The 11,843-nt window shown below is 45.1% G+C and overlaps 1 protein-coding gene across 1 annotated transcript; it reads right to left on the bottom strand.

The window, feature by feature from the left end:
* Nucleotides 1-6,070: 6,070 nt before the first annotated feature.
* CISH (cytokine inducible SH2-containing protein) lies at nucleotides 6,071-11,222 on the bottom strand. Its single transcript, XM_008946277.1, has 3 exons — nucleotides 11,176-11,222; nucleotides 7,061-7,287; nucleotides 6,071-6,573 (listed from the first exon to the last, which is right to left on the bottom strand). The coding sequence occupies exons 1-3, from the start codon at nucleotides 11,220-11,222 to the stop codon at nucleotides 6,071-6,073; spliced, it is 777 nt and encodes a 258-aa protein (XP_008944525.1).
* Nucleotides 11,223-11,843: the final 621 nt, after the last annotated feature.

Genomic DNA, 11,843 nt, shown 5'->3' with positions numbered 1-11,843 from the left:
CAGGTAAATGACATCAGTTGCTTACCCTAGTTGTATTTTACTTATTTTTCATGGTTTCCTTTTGCAGTTTAATGCCAAGGTTAACAGTGAAGCCATTGAAATGTTTTTCCTTTTGCCTGGTCCACATTTTGCCTATCAGTAGCCTTTTCCTCTGAACAATATAATCTTGTTTCAAGTAAAAATTACAAGTTGTTGCTAAAACTTGGAAGAGTGTGTTTGTGTACACTCATTGGTCTACATGATGTGAATACCAAAAAACTCTAATTGAATTTTATTCCTAGGCATGCTTTGTCATTTTTCTTCAAACTTGTCTTTTGATGTATAGTGGAGATGATGATGGATGTTGCAGCACTGTGCCTGCTCCCGAGGGGCAGTTGCTTTACCTATTTGTGCAACGTGTAGCAGAAACCACATGATTGTTGTGTTTTTCAAGAAGCCTAAGTGGAAGATCAAACTGGGGTTCACACGAGGTGGGATTAGCCTCCAGATGAAGTCATGCCTCCACACATTCCTATTCCCTGACACTCTGGCATGATTATTAAAAAAGTATAAACAGGCAGGACTGGGTGTGGGCAGAAAATACACGTCTCAAAAGAAATTAGCTTGAGCCTGAGCGTGTTAGCAACACGCTCAGCAACTGCATAGCCCTCTTTTTGTTATCGTGCCATTAGGCAGCACTGGCTGGACTCAGTCTTAAAAATTCCCTTGTACTGTTCCTTTCCCATGTACTCCATCTTAAAAATGCAATCCTAGGTTGTGTGAACAGAAAAAGGCAAAAGGAAGAACGTTTCTGCTCATGGACAGGGAAGCTCTCTTTAACATCTTGGGTTTACCTTTGGCCAGTTTGTTTCATGGGGAGCTGCATAGGCTGGTGGTTTTTTCTTTTGTTTTCTCCTGTGATATCAGGTGGGGTTCACTGAAAATGAGACATAGATGTTGTGACAGTGCTGCTGGAAACTGAATTGGAAGATGTTACTTGGCATCCAAAGTTGCTCTGGAACATCTTTACTGGATATTGCTTAACCCTATGCCCCAGACCTTTGGACTGCTGATGAGTTCAGGGGTGGGGAAGAGGATAATGCATTTCCCTGAGGATTGCAAGTGTTGGAGCAGTCATTAGGGAGAGACAGGAAAGGACCGTGATAATTGGCTTCTGACAGATTAGAACATGAGAACATGATTTGGCAGGGCAGAGAAGCCATACATAGAGTGCCCAGTTAATTTTGATTTTAATGTTCTTAATTTCATAGATAGCAGGTAGGACTGGCAAAGGAATTTGGACTAGAAATTCCCTGTAGTAGGTTGATTGCTTGAAGCGCCTGACTGACCATATCTGTCGCAAGAGAATTAAATGCACTCTGCTGATTCACTTATTTCTTGCTGGTTCATCAGCTTAGGCTGAGGGAAGTTGTGCACTTGAGAGTATCTGGGAAAAGGAAGAAGATTTCAGTAAGTTTGAGGGGACAGGAACACATACACAGAGATTATTCTCCCCTTGTGTATGTTGCTGTTTCAGAAGGCTGATTATTTAAGACAGAAAATGATACTGTATGTGCCTGACAAACTGCAGGGTATTTCTGCTGCGGCAGTGAACCATGACAGCATGGTTTCCATCATGGGCTGGGACTTCTATTCCCTCTCCTATCAGTCTGCTTTTTGGACTCTCAGCAAGGGCTCTATGGCCACGTGTCTATCTGTAGTCAGAAAAAAAGGCAAAGCAAGACAGAATCCAACCAAATTGTCCTGCCTTGGCTCAGGAAACTACACAGGTGTTGCTGGGAGAGGCGCTGCAGCAGTACTTCAGTGATTATAAAGGTCAGTCTGCATTTCCACGAATGTTCCTGTTTCCAGCAATGTGGAACTCGGCTGTAAAGATCAGTTCGGTCTGCACGGAGGTTTGGCGCAGTTCTCAGAACATGAACCTGTTTGCTTTAGCAAAATGTGCTGAAGATGCAGGAGTGGGAGTCATTAAGATAACAGACGGTGCAGTAAAAACACGTGTGACTGTGTGATTTATCATCTTGGCTCATGCCTATCGTCTCTGCCTGCAGCCTGTGGAAAGTGAGCCACAGCCTTTCACAGGCATACCTGAGTGAAGAGCTTAGCCCAGCTAAGAAATTACCTCATAATGTGTCAGAAATGCTGCGTCATCCTTTTCAGTATTTTCCAGAGTTTTCAAAATTCCCTTATAAGACGGGTGCAGCCTTCCCTTCTTTTTTGTTTTCATTTGTCCACTTAATTTGATTGTTTTGTTTCTGCCCCATCTATCTCGCTTTCCACAGCTCCCATAAAAAAAAAAAAAAAAAAAAAAAGGATGTGCTTGGTTTTGTTTAACAACTTAAACTTGAGCGGATTTTTCTGTTGCCAACGATTCCCAGTTGGTGTGCAATGGAAATCTACCCATGAACTCACGCGGCTGAGACTGTGGAAACAGGTGGGTTTTTTTCTAGTGAATCCCAACCCCACAACTGGCACAGAAAGGACAGCACATGTTTTAGGAATACTTTGAAGTGGTATTTTGAACTTTGAAGCTAATGGGTTCAGAAACGGAAAATGACAAAATGACAGAGAGGAACTAGTTGAGCTTCTGTTTGTTTCTGAGCATAACTGACTGTTTCCAGTGGTTGAGAGCACACCATGCCTTGCTTCGGGCAGGAACGGGGCACAGGGGCGTGAGCATCTCTCCTGGGACGTGAGTGCAAAGGGACCACAGTGGAGTCATGTGCCAGCAGTGGGGTCCCCTCAGTGTATTCCTGCGTTTCACAGAGGCAGGACAGAAGGGGTGGCCTCTGTCTCCCTCTGACACCATAGGGTGGATCTAGCTCTCCAGTGGTTTCCCCATTTGCTGTGTTTGGTGTGTGAGGTGATGAGAAGGGGAAAGGATGCTGGCCCAAACTGCAAGTATGAGGAGACTTTAGGCCCAGCAGCAGCAGAACATGGAGGAAAAGCAGATGCTGAGTCTCGCATTTGAAGCATGGTCTGCTTTTCATGAACTCATCTTTCAACACTACCATGAATTTTTCTTTGGGGACAACTTGGAGCCTACTGTAAACAAGGTGCCAAACTTCCAGTTATTTTGTTCCATTTCCTTTCCCCTAGATTGTAATGGTTTTCTATGGCACACAGAAGCAATACAAAAATCATCCTGGCCTTTTTTTTACACCATTAATGAAAATTCCTTCAGCCCTTGGTGACATGGGACTTGGGGTTTGCTGCTGCATGCCTGTGTGCAGTAGAAACCACGCTCACAGTGACGATGATTTTTGATGTCAGCTCTTCACATGTCTGGAGGACTTTTGTTCTTGTTAAAGGTTTTTGTGTCTTGTTTGAAAAAAAAAAATGGTCAAGAGATTGATTTTCTTGGGGAAGATTTCTATGAATAGAAAATTAATTCATCCATTTGGATTTCACCAAAGAATTCGACATCAGGTGGCTTTAAAATATATTTAAAATGTTTATTTAAAATCCAAGTCAAATAATTTTTAACAAACTGTCTCAAGATAGAAGAAACTGACTTTTTGGAGTAACTGTATTGTTTATTCTTTGTATTGCAGTAGCACCTAGAGAACCCTATTGTGCTAGATGCGGAACAAACTTAAAACAGAGATGGTCCCTGCCCATATGAGCTTACAGCCTGCAGCTTAGCCTGTGCACCGTGCTGCTGGAGGAGTCACCAGGCATTTGTTCTCATTACATTCTTCTGCCATTTGAGCTGGGCTCTTCTGGAACAACGAGGTCAAAACTGCAGACTTAATTTCCTCACTGCCCCCAACAGAGTAAAGATCAAGTAGAAGGCAAGTTTCAGAGAGCTGAACAACTTGCCCTTTCCCACTGTATGTTCCTCAAACTGATTTTTCACATGCTATAGATACCAAGGCTGTGGCTGAGCCATGTGGGCTTCCTGAGATCACTGCTGCTCCTTGAAGAGCTGTGGTTTCCTTGCTCCCAGTGTCTTCAGGCAGATAGAGGTGTTTGGATAAAAGGAAGCCTTTTCAGTGGTTTGTTTTATATTATTTATAAAAAGACTTTTTCTTTTGCCTTCTAAAGTTTTCATTCTCATTCAGTACCTTCCCATGCTTGCTGCCATGCAAGGGGAAGGATATAACAAAAAGCAAACCTCACATCACACGTGCACGTTGTCATCATCAAAGTATCAAAAACAAAGCTTGCAAGAGCACAAATTTGTATAAATGTGGAGAGAGGGGAAAAAAAAAAAAAAAAAGGACACTGACTAAGCACATCAGACCAACTTGTCCCTTTGGGTAGCTTTATGTTAGGGTGGAAGAAACTCCACCAATTGTTTGAGCTTGGGTCACCATCCCATCCTTTTCCACCTCCTTTTTCAACCTTCAGGTGTAGCTGGGATTTATCTCTTCTGATTTACACAGCTTTAGAGAGACAGTCCCAGAGAGGGTTGAATGAGAAATCCTCAACATTGCTTCATGCTTGAACAAGTTTTGAGGTCTTAGGGTCAAAAGAAGCTAAAAGATAATTTCTCTAGACCTGTCTGATCACTTCTCTGCTTTCACTCAGTGGCATGGGCTGGCTCCTACAGGCTGCAAAGATGATGGGATCATGCAAATGAATAGGAACTGGCAACTTCCCTGTGATTGCTTTTGGGCAGATCCCATCTCCTGTTTGCCCCTGTTGTCCACCAAAGAGCAAAGGAGAGCCATTGTGCTTCATTTGCAGGGGTGTGAAAAGGATGGGGTGCAAGAAGTAAACCCAGAGCAAAAAATCTAATTAAGGATAACAAACACACAAGTTGGAGAAAGGGAGAGAAAAGGTCTGGATGTTGGCAAAGAGGAGAGCTGAGCTGTGGTTTCCAGTGTGTACTAGAGCCTAGCTCTGACTGAAGCCACATGGCTTGTGAATAATACTGGCAGAAGCAGAGCAACTGGCAGTTTGGCATTGTGTTAGCAGAGGACAAAGACAGCTCTTTCTACTGAGGTGCTTCTAACTTACTACTGCCCCCCCATCCCAGCAATAAATAAATAAATATCCTGAAGCCATGTGTGCCTTTGCAGCTCAGCAGAGCTGTCTCTGAACCCCTGGTCAAGGAGATCCCATTTTTGCCCCATGTCCTGCCAGGCAAGGGCAATGTCAGGGAACAGCACTTGCAAAACACCAGCCAAACACAGAGTGCTCTGAATCCAAATCCCTCTGCCTGCAAATAAGAAAGTTGGATTTCTGATTGCTTGTTTCTCAATACTTTGTCACAGACTTCCTTTGGAGATGGGGAAGATGAAAAAAATGGGATGAGTGCTCCCTGGCCCAAGCTCAACATCCAGAATCTCTGCTTGAGCTCTCAAGGAGGAAGGGCTTCCTCAAAGAAGTCTCCCGTCTACAACCTACGATGCAGTACGCATCTCTGGGAGATGCACAAGATGCTACCAGTAGGCTTTGAGGTTACTATACCCAGTTTCCCTGTAGCTAAGGAAGAAACAAAAATATTCTTTACCTCTGTAGAGGTGGGTCTAGATCTAGTCATCTGAATCTTGCATACCCCAGCAGTCTGGGGGAGCTTGGATGTGGACTCCAGACTGTGATCTGGTACAGGGACAGGCTCAAATAGATACTATTTGGATGTGAATCCAAATCCAAGTTCCCGCAGATTTCTGGCTGAGGGTTGACTAGGAATTCTATATCTAATTCCACAAAAGAAAAAGAAACAAAAAAAACTACAAAGTAAAAGGTGCTTTAAAAATACCATGAGGAGAGAAACTGCCTTGGAAATAAATAATGAAAATAACAATGTTAATAATTCTGGTGTCACAGCAACTCTGAAATTCAAGTAGTGTGCACATGCCTACAGCACTCTCTCACAGCCGCTGTCGGCGCGGCCTGAGGTTCAGAGCTCAGATTGTGTCCCCTGGTTCACTGAAACAACCCAGCTCCTCCCTGGCACTGGAATGGATTTGGAGAGAAGGGGAGAGGAAAGGTGGATGCGGTCTTTGCGGATAGTCGTGCTGTACTGTGCCCACCCGATGCCGCGCTTTAGCAGGACGAAGACGCAAAGTTCTCTTCTTTCTGTCCACATCTGTCATGCCTGAGGTATAACGGCCGTGCTTCAGAGCTGGAAAGGGTATTGCTTCAGATAGTCCCCCATGCGCCTGGGCAGCGGGAGCTGGTCCACCTCGGCTGTGGACTTGTTAATCCGCAGCCGGCACAGGTGCTGCAGGCTGGGGATGTTGTCCCTGCGGCTGAGCGGCCGGATGAGTTTCAAGTGTACTGCAGCTGCTGCCATCTCTTTCTGCAGGGGAGGTAGAGGAGACGGAGGCGGGTACGGGGCCTCGTTCTTGCTGTCCGTTGTGCAGGATGTAACGTAGTGCTGGATGAGGCTGACCACGTCTGGGAAGGCCAGGATGCGAGGTTTGGACAAGTAGTTTGAGTCTAGCCGGAACTTGCTGTCAGTGTATTCAATGCGCACGTTGGTGGGACCTCGATTGGTCTTGACGGAGAGCGTGAACAGGTAGCTGGGGTGGGTGCTGTCCCGTACCAGGAAGGTGCCCTCGGGCATCTTCTGGAGATGCTGCTTGGCCTCACTGGCAGTGATAGACCCCCAGTACCAACCTGGAAAAGCATTGGGAAAGAATGTATTAAAGGACTGGCAGTATATTTAGGGAAGCCCTGAAGCCTACTGAGTTCAGGGCCTGAGAAGCAATGAGGCCCTGGACTTGGAAAGGCCTTCAGAAATTAAGATCATGTCAGGTTCTCTCTGTTTCATACCTATGCTTGTCACTGTTATGCTGGGACTTGGGATGAGGATGGCTGCTTTAGTGGCTGCTGCAGTTTACAGAGAAAGATGGGCCTCTGTGCAAGTCTTTCTCCTGATTCAGTGACAAAAAAACAAAGCTCTAGCTCATACTAGGTTCATGAGACCAGTTTGTAGAGACTGAAAGTACACTTGCTGCATCCACATGATTCAGCCATGACTGTGACAGAACCAAGTTCCTATCTGAAGTGGGATCAGAAGATTCTTCCTGAAGCTCAGACGACAGAGTTGGCTCCAGACTCCCTGTAGCCTTCTGACCCCGTGACTTTGTGAGTTGAGCCTTACCAGATTCTCGCAGATAGGAGAAGGTTTTTGCAATGCAGAGAAGGTCTTCTTCAGGATCTCGTGTCTGAGGTGGGTTGCTGTCTGGAGTTGGTGCTGCAAAGGCAGGGGAGGAGGACTCCTGGAAGGCCATAACTGGGAGAGGCTGCATGATCGGCTCTGACAATTCCACTGCAATGCCCCTGGGTGACGGTCTCCTGATCTTTTCCTCCGCCAGCAAAGGATGAGGTCTGAAATGAAGGGCATATGCTGCTATTTTTCCTTGCCTTGAAATAATTTGCACTGTCTGCTAAGCACACATTACATTTTCTAAACAGATCCTCAATATGATTTTTTCAAAGAGAGAGAGGCAAGGGGAGGAAATGACACAGCTAATGATGAGCCCTTAGAAACAGGGAGAGTGAGCTGGTCTCTTTCACCTTGTAAAAGGTCTGTCTTACAATTTAAGTTGATTTGAAACCTGGTATTTTTAGAAAAAAAATTTAGTTTCAGAGGCAATAAGGTTCATCACAGCTTTACAGCTTCACTCTACATCATTCCAATGCCGGAACGTTTCTTTTCTGTCAGTGGGTTTGTTAGTCATGTAATATATATAATTAGAAGCGGAATTGGGAATAGCTTGGGTTTTGTCCTACCCACTTTCTGCTCAAGGCTGACCTGATCCTAAATGTGTGCCTTAGTACCCAGAGTGAGCTGATCTTGTAATAGAATAATGGGAATTCTTGTGGAATTCTTGTTTTAGCCAGGCCTGTGCACAGTACGCAAACCCTAGTGTTCAAGAGCCCAATGAGGCCTCAGTGCAGCTGTAATCCCTGATGGATTACAGCAGCAGGAGGTCCTGACATCACTGGGCTGCTGTGAACATTAATCCCTTTGTGGCCTAAAGAGAGAGTTAGTATAGCTGTTGAGCATCTAAGTGCAGTTTCACAAAGCCTGCAGCTCTCCTGAGCCATGTGTATGCTCCTCCTCTGCAGCATGGAGATTCCTAAAGGAAGGCAGAGCTCCAGGGGAAGGATGAATGTTGAGAGCCGAGGGAGTTTTCACTCCCAGGCAAGCTCCTGAGGAAAGCCACTAGTTTCAGTCTTCTAGGCTCTCTGCCTTTGTGTGCCCTGTGCTGCTTCATGTCCTCTGTTACATCCCCCTCACAGGCTCACTTGCTTGAGGTGTTCTTTCAGACTCTTAACCTAAAGGCAGGCTGAGTGTCCAGAGGAATACAACACAGCCCTCAGTGTGAGACCATCACAGCACCACAGGGGCTGTATGGCTAAAGGCAGCAGCCACGTCCTCCCATGTCACTGAAGAGAGAGGCGGAAAGAGACTCTGAAGCCATAAGCACTTCCCTTCCAATCTTCCTCCTTCTCTGGGCCTTATGTTAGCAGTAACACTTTAGGTACGCACATAAATGGGTTGTAAACCGATCTGCACCTCATGGTAGCTGCACTCCACCTCCTTAAAGTGCTGAGTCTCAAGTATGGGATAGGGAGCAGGAAGAAGGGATTCTGGGGAAAAGCAGATTAGAGATAACCTGGAAACAACTTTACGGTGATTTGGGAGTGAGAGCCACAATCATTTCTGTGACTGTGCATTTCTAATAAAACCATGTAGGTTTGGAGTAAGGTTTTTATAAAGCTAATGGTAAAATTGAATCTATGGAGAGACACTTCTTGCCCATGCAATACATGGCAAAGACCCACTATTCTGTTGGTATTTAGAAAATAACATTATTATTATCATATGTCAAATCACATTTCAGAAGCAGAATATCTACTTGGCATTCATGGCATTTGATCCTCCAAACCTGGCTGGCCCTTATCTTCACCAGGCACCTTTGATGACAGGGACTGTGTCTTCAGTGGCTTTCACAGAACAGTGGGTCTGAATATACTTTTATACCTGGAAATAGAATTTAAGGGGTTTCTCGACAGCTAAGTCCCACCTGAGTTACAGTAGGTAACTGTAGGTGCTGATGGCTGCATTTTTAAAGGTATCTGGATATCTCCCTTTTAATGTGATGAGTCTACACAAACGTCTAGCTATCTGCCTTCTTGGGGACAGGAGACTCCTGATTCTCCATTTCCCCCCTTTTTGAGCAAGGAGGGCTGTAAACCAGATCCTCCCGTCCTGACCCTGCCCCAGCAGCCTGCGCTGTGCAAAGAGGGCGTTACACGGGACTGCCAGCAGAGCGATCGCTCTCGGGGGCGTTCTCCTACCCACTGCTCTCCCAGCGGAGGACGACGAGAAGCAGAATCGGCCCTGCACCGCTCGCTGCCCCCTCGCTCCCCAGAACCTGCATACGGCAGTCCACGTGACCAATCTCTCTGAACTGACTTTCTCATGGAAAATTTTTCTCGCCTACCCTTTGGGAAAGCTTTTCAACATGGAAGAAAACTTTTCTTGTCCTAGCATAGAAAAACTTTTTTTTTTTTTTTTTTTTTAAATTTTGTTTTTCTTCACTTACATTGGAGAGGAAATTAGGAATTGGCTGGCATAAGGGCATGTTGACAAAAGTATGCTGAGATAATGGGGCAAAGAAAGTATCTGAAAATAATTAGTGCTTGTAAGAAACAAAGTAGAGAGGAGACGTGGAGGATGAAGATTGAACAGAGTACAGTGTTAGTATAACAGCTGCAAAGAGGAAGAAAACATATATAAAGTTTGGCACATCTAGCTGGTAGACTGTGGAGTCGTGAGAGAAACAGCAAATGAACTTCCCTGTACTTTGGAAGTTAGTGTTTCCCAAAGTCTTGGAAAGCCAAGAAAGTTCAAGAGAATCAGATAGCATCTGGTATCATTTTGTGTTAGCTTTGCAGTTACTTCGCTGATAAGCTAAACTGTGTAGCACAGTACAAACAGTACAAGAAAAAGTGTGTCGGGCTGCTCTCCCTTCCATCAGCCATGTCCCAAGACGCCCACGGGAGGTTGGTCTGAATAGGAGGGAGAGTATGGAGTCCAGGATATAAGAAATCCTAGAGGATAATGAAAACTGAGCAATAAATGGCCATAAAAAAAGATATTAAGAGACAACCATCTATACATGTGACTACATAACAAGTTCTTAGTGGGTGAAGGGAAGCAGTAGCTGGTATGTTAACCGTGGAGAACAGCTTCAGATAAGGGTTTCACAAAGCCTACATTGATAAACGAATTCCCTTTGCCGCGGCTGTAGGAACTGCAGCAGCAGATTGGAAATGAGAGTGAAAACAAACCCATCTGAGTGGTGGGAGAGTATTGTTAAGAATGAGCTCTGCTTGCCTGTGGAACGGGTTTGGGGGGAAATGGCAGAAAAATCCCTGTGCTTCAGTCATTTAAAGCAGACAAGGCAAATGCATTCTGAGGAAAAGCTGTTGCGTGCAGGAGAGATGGGTAACAGTGACAGTACAGCTCAGGCTGAAAAAAACGCTGATGCTTTCCAAACACACAGCATGTGTAAGAATGCGGGGGGATTCCTGCAGAATCCCTAGTTATGCATGTTGGTGACCTGAGCTGACCACAGAGACACTGAAGTACCAGAGAAGGGACTCAGCTGCTACCTGTTTCACTGAACAAAGGTGGAGTAACTATACGTGTGCCCCCCATGGCTCTCTTTCTACAGAATGTTGCATGGGGGGGGGAAGAGTTTTACATTAAAGCCTGGCCCTAGAAGCAATACAAAAGGCAAATAATAGTTAGCATAAATATTTACTTAGAAACATATAAAACCATCTGAACTCTGGGGAAGTTTTTCCCTGTAAATATTTTGTTTCACTGGGACATTAGGGAACACTGACAGTCTCAGGCTTGTGTCCCCGCTGGTGCTGCCCACACATCACTGAACAATGGCACTACAAGCTGTTAGTAATTTTTACTCCCCCAAAGCCTCTGAATACCATGTAGTTGTTTCAGCGGTGGAAAGAACAGAGATCAGGAATACCTTATGGTCCTGTGATTTTGGGCTACAGAATCTAAAAAGCAGGCACGCAGGACACACGCACACAACTCAGCTCCCGACCAGCTTGTCATTCCCGTCCCATTACGGTCACACACGGCAGCTCAGGCGAGCTGAACAACTGTCCCGGAGAATCTTACTAATTGCAATTACCAAGCCACAGCTTTTAAAAGAAGGCTGAAAAGTATCTTACCCTTGAACACAGAGGATCATGTCACTCCTGGACCAAGGGAAAAGCATTAGGTTTTCAAGAAGGTGGGAAATACTTTCTCCTCTCTTCTCGTCTCCTTTTTCTTTGCTTCCCAGAAGGATCAGGCTAGTTCCAGGCTGTAGTTAGGGGTTCCCGGAGAAGGCCGGAGAGTCCCTTCCGCAGTAGGCTGTGATTCAGACGCGGACAAAGCCCAGCAGAAGGCGAATCCGGCTGAGAAAGACTTTGCAGATTGTTCAGCTTTGGCGAGGAAAATGCGTGCGCTCTCAGTGCGTTAGAAAAGGACGTGTATTCATCTTCGGCTTTGCAGAAAATGACAACAAGAAAAGTTTTTTTAAATAACCAAAAGGGAACTTACATATATTTAAAGAGGAAATAAACTTCCTTCAGAGCAATCATTTGGGGGAAAAAAAAAAAATATTCCGAGCACTCTGAAGTGGTAATAAATAGATACGAATAAATAATACCCCCCGAACGCTTCGGGAAGAGGAGCCGAGAGAGCAGCAACCTGCTGTTTCACCGACTCCAGAAGTAATGAAAAAGAAAAAACCACTCAGCCAAAAAAAAACCCACCCTACTGAGTAATCTTTTTGTTTGCCCCTTTTAATCTGTTCCAGGAAGTGAGGGATTCCTGGAATCGCATTGTATTCACA

The sequence above is a fragment of the Merops nubicus genome, unplaced genomic scaffold (assembly GCF_000691845.1).
Source record: "Merops nubicus isolate BGI_N331 unplaced genomic scaffold, ASM69184v1 scaffold51458, whole genome shotgun sequence".
In the NCBI taxonomy this organism is placed as follows: Eukaryota; Metazoa; Chordata; class Aves; order Coraciiformes; family Meropidae; genus Merops; species Merops nubicus.
Note: the sequence above shows the minus strand (reverse complement) of the source record. Positions and strands in the feature narration are given on the sequence as shown.

What these genes read in the sequence shown, in the direction of transcription:
- CISH (XM_008946277.1), bottom strand. Translation starts at nt 11,222, where the DNA reads ATGCTTTTCCCTTGGTCCAGGAGTGACATGATCCTCTGTGTTCAAGG. An exon ending in ATGATCCTCTGTGTTCAAGG is followed by an intron (nt 7,288 to 11,175) that starts GTAAGATACTTT and finishes CCTTCATTTCAG; the next exon opens with ACCTCATCCTTTGCTGGCGG. An exon ending in CTCCTATCTGCGAGAATCTG is followed by an intron (nt 6,574 to 7,060) that starts GTAAGGCTCAAC and finishes ATGCTTTTCCAG; the next exon opens with GTTGGTACTGGGGGTCTATC.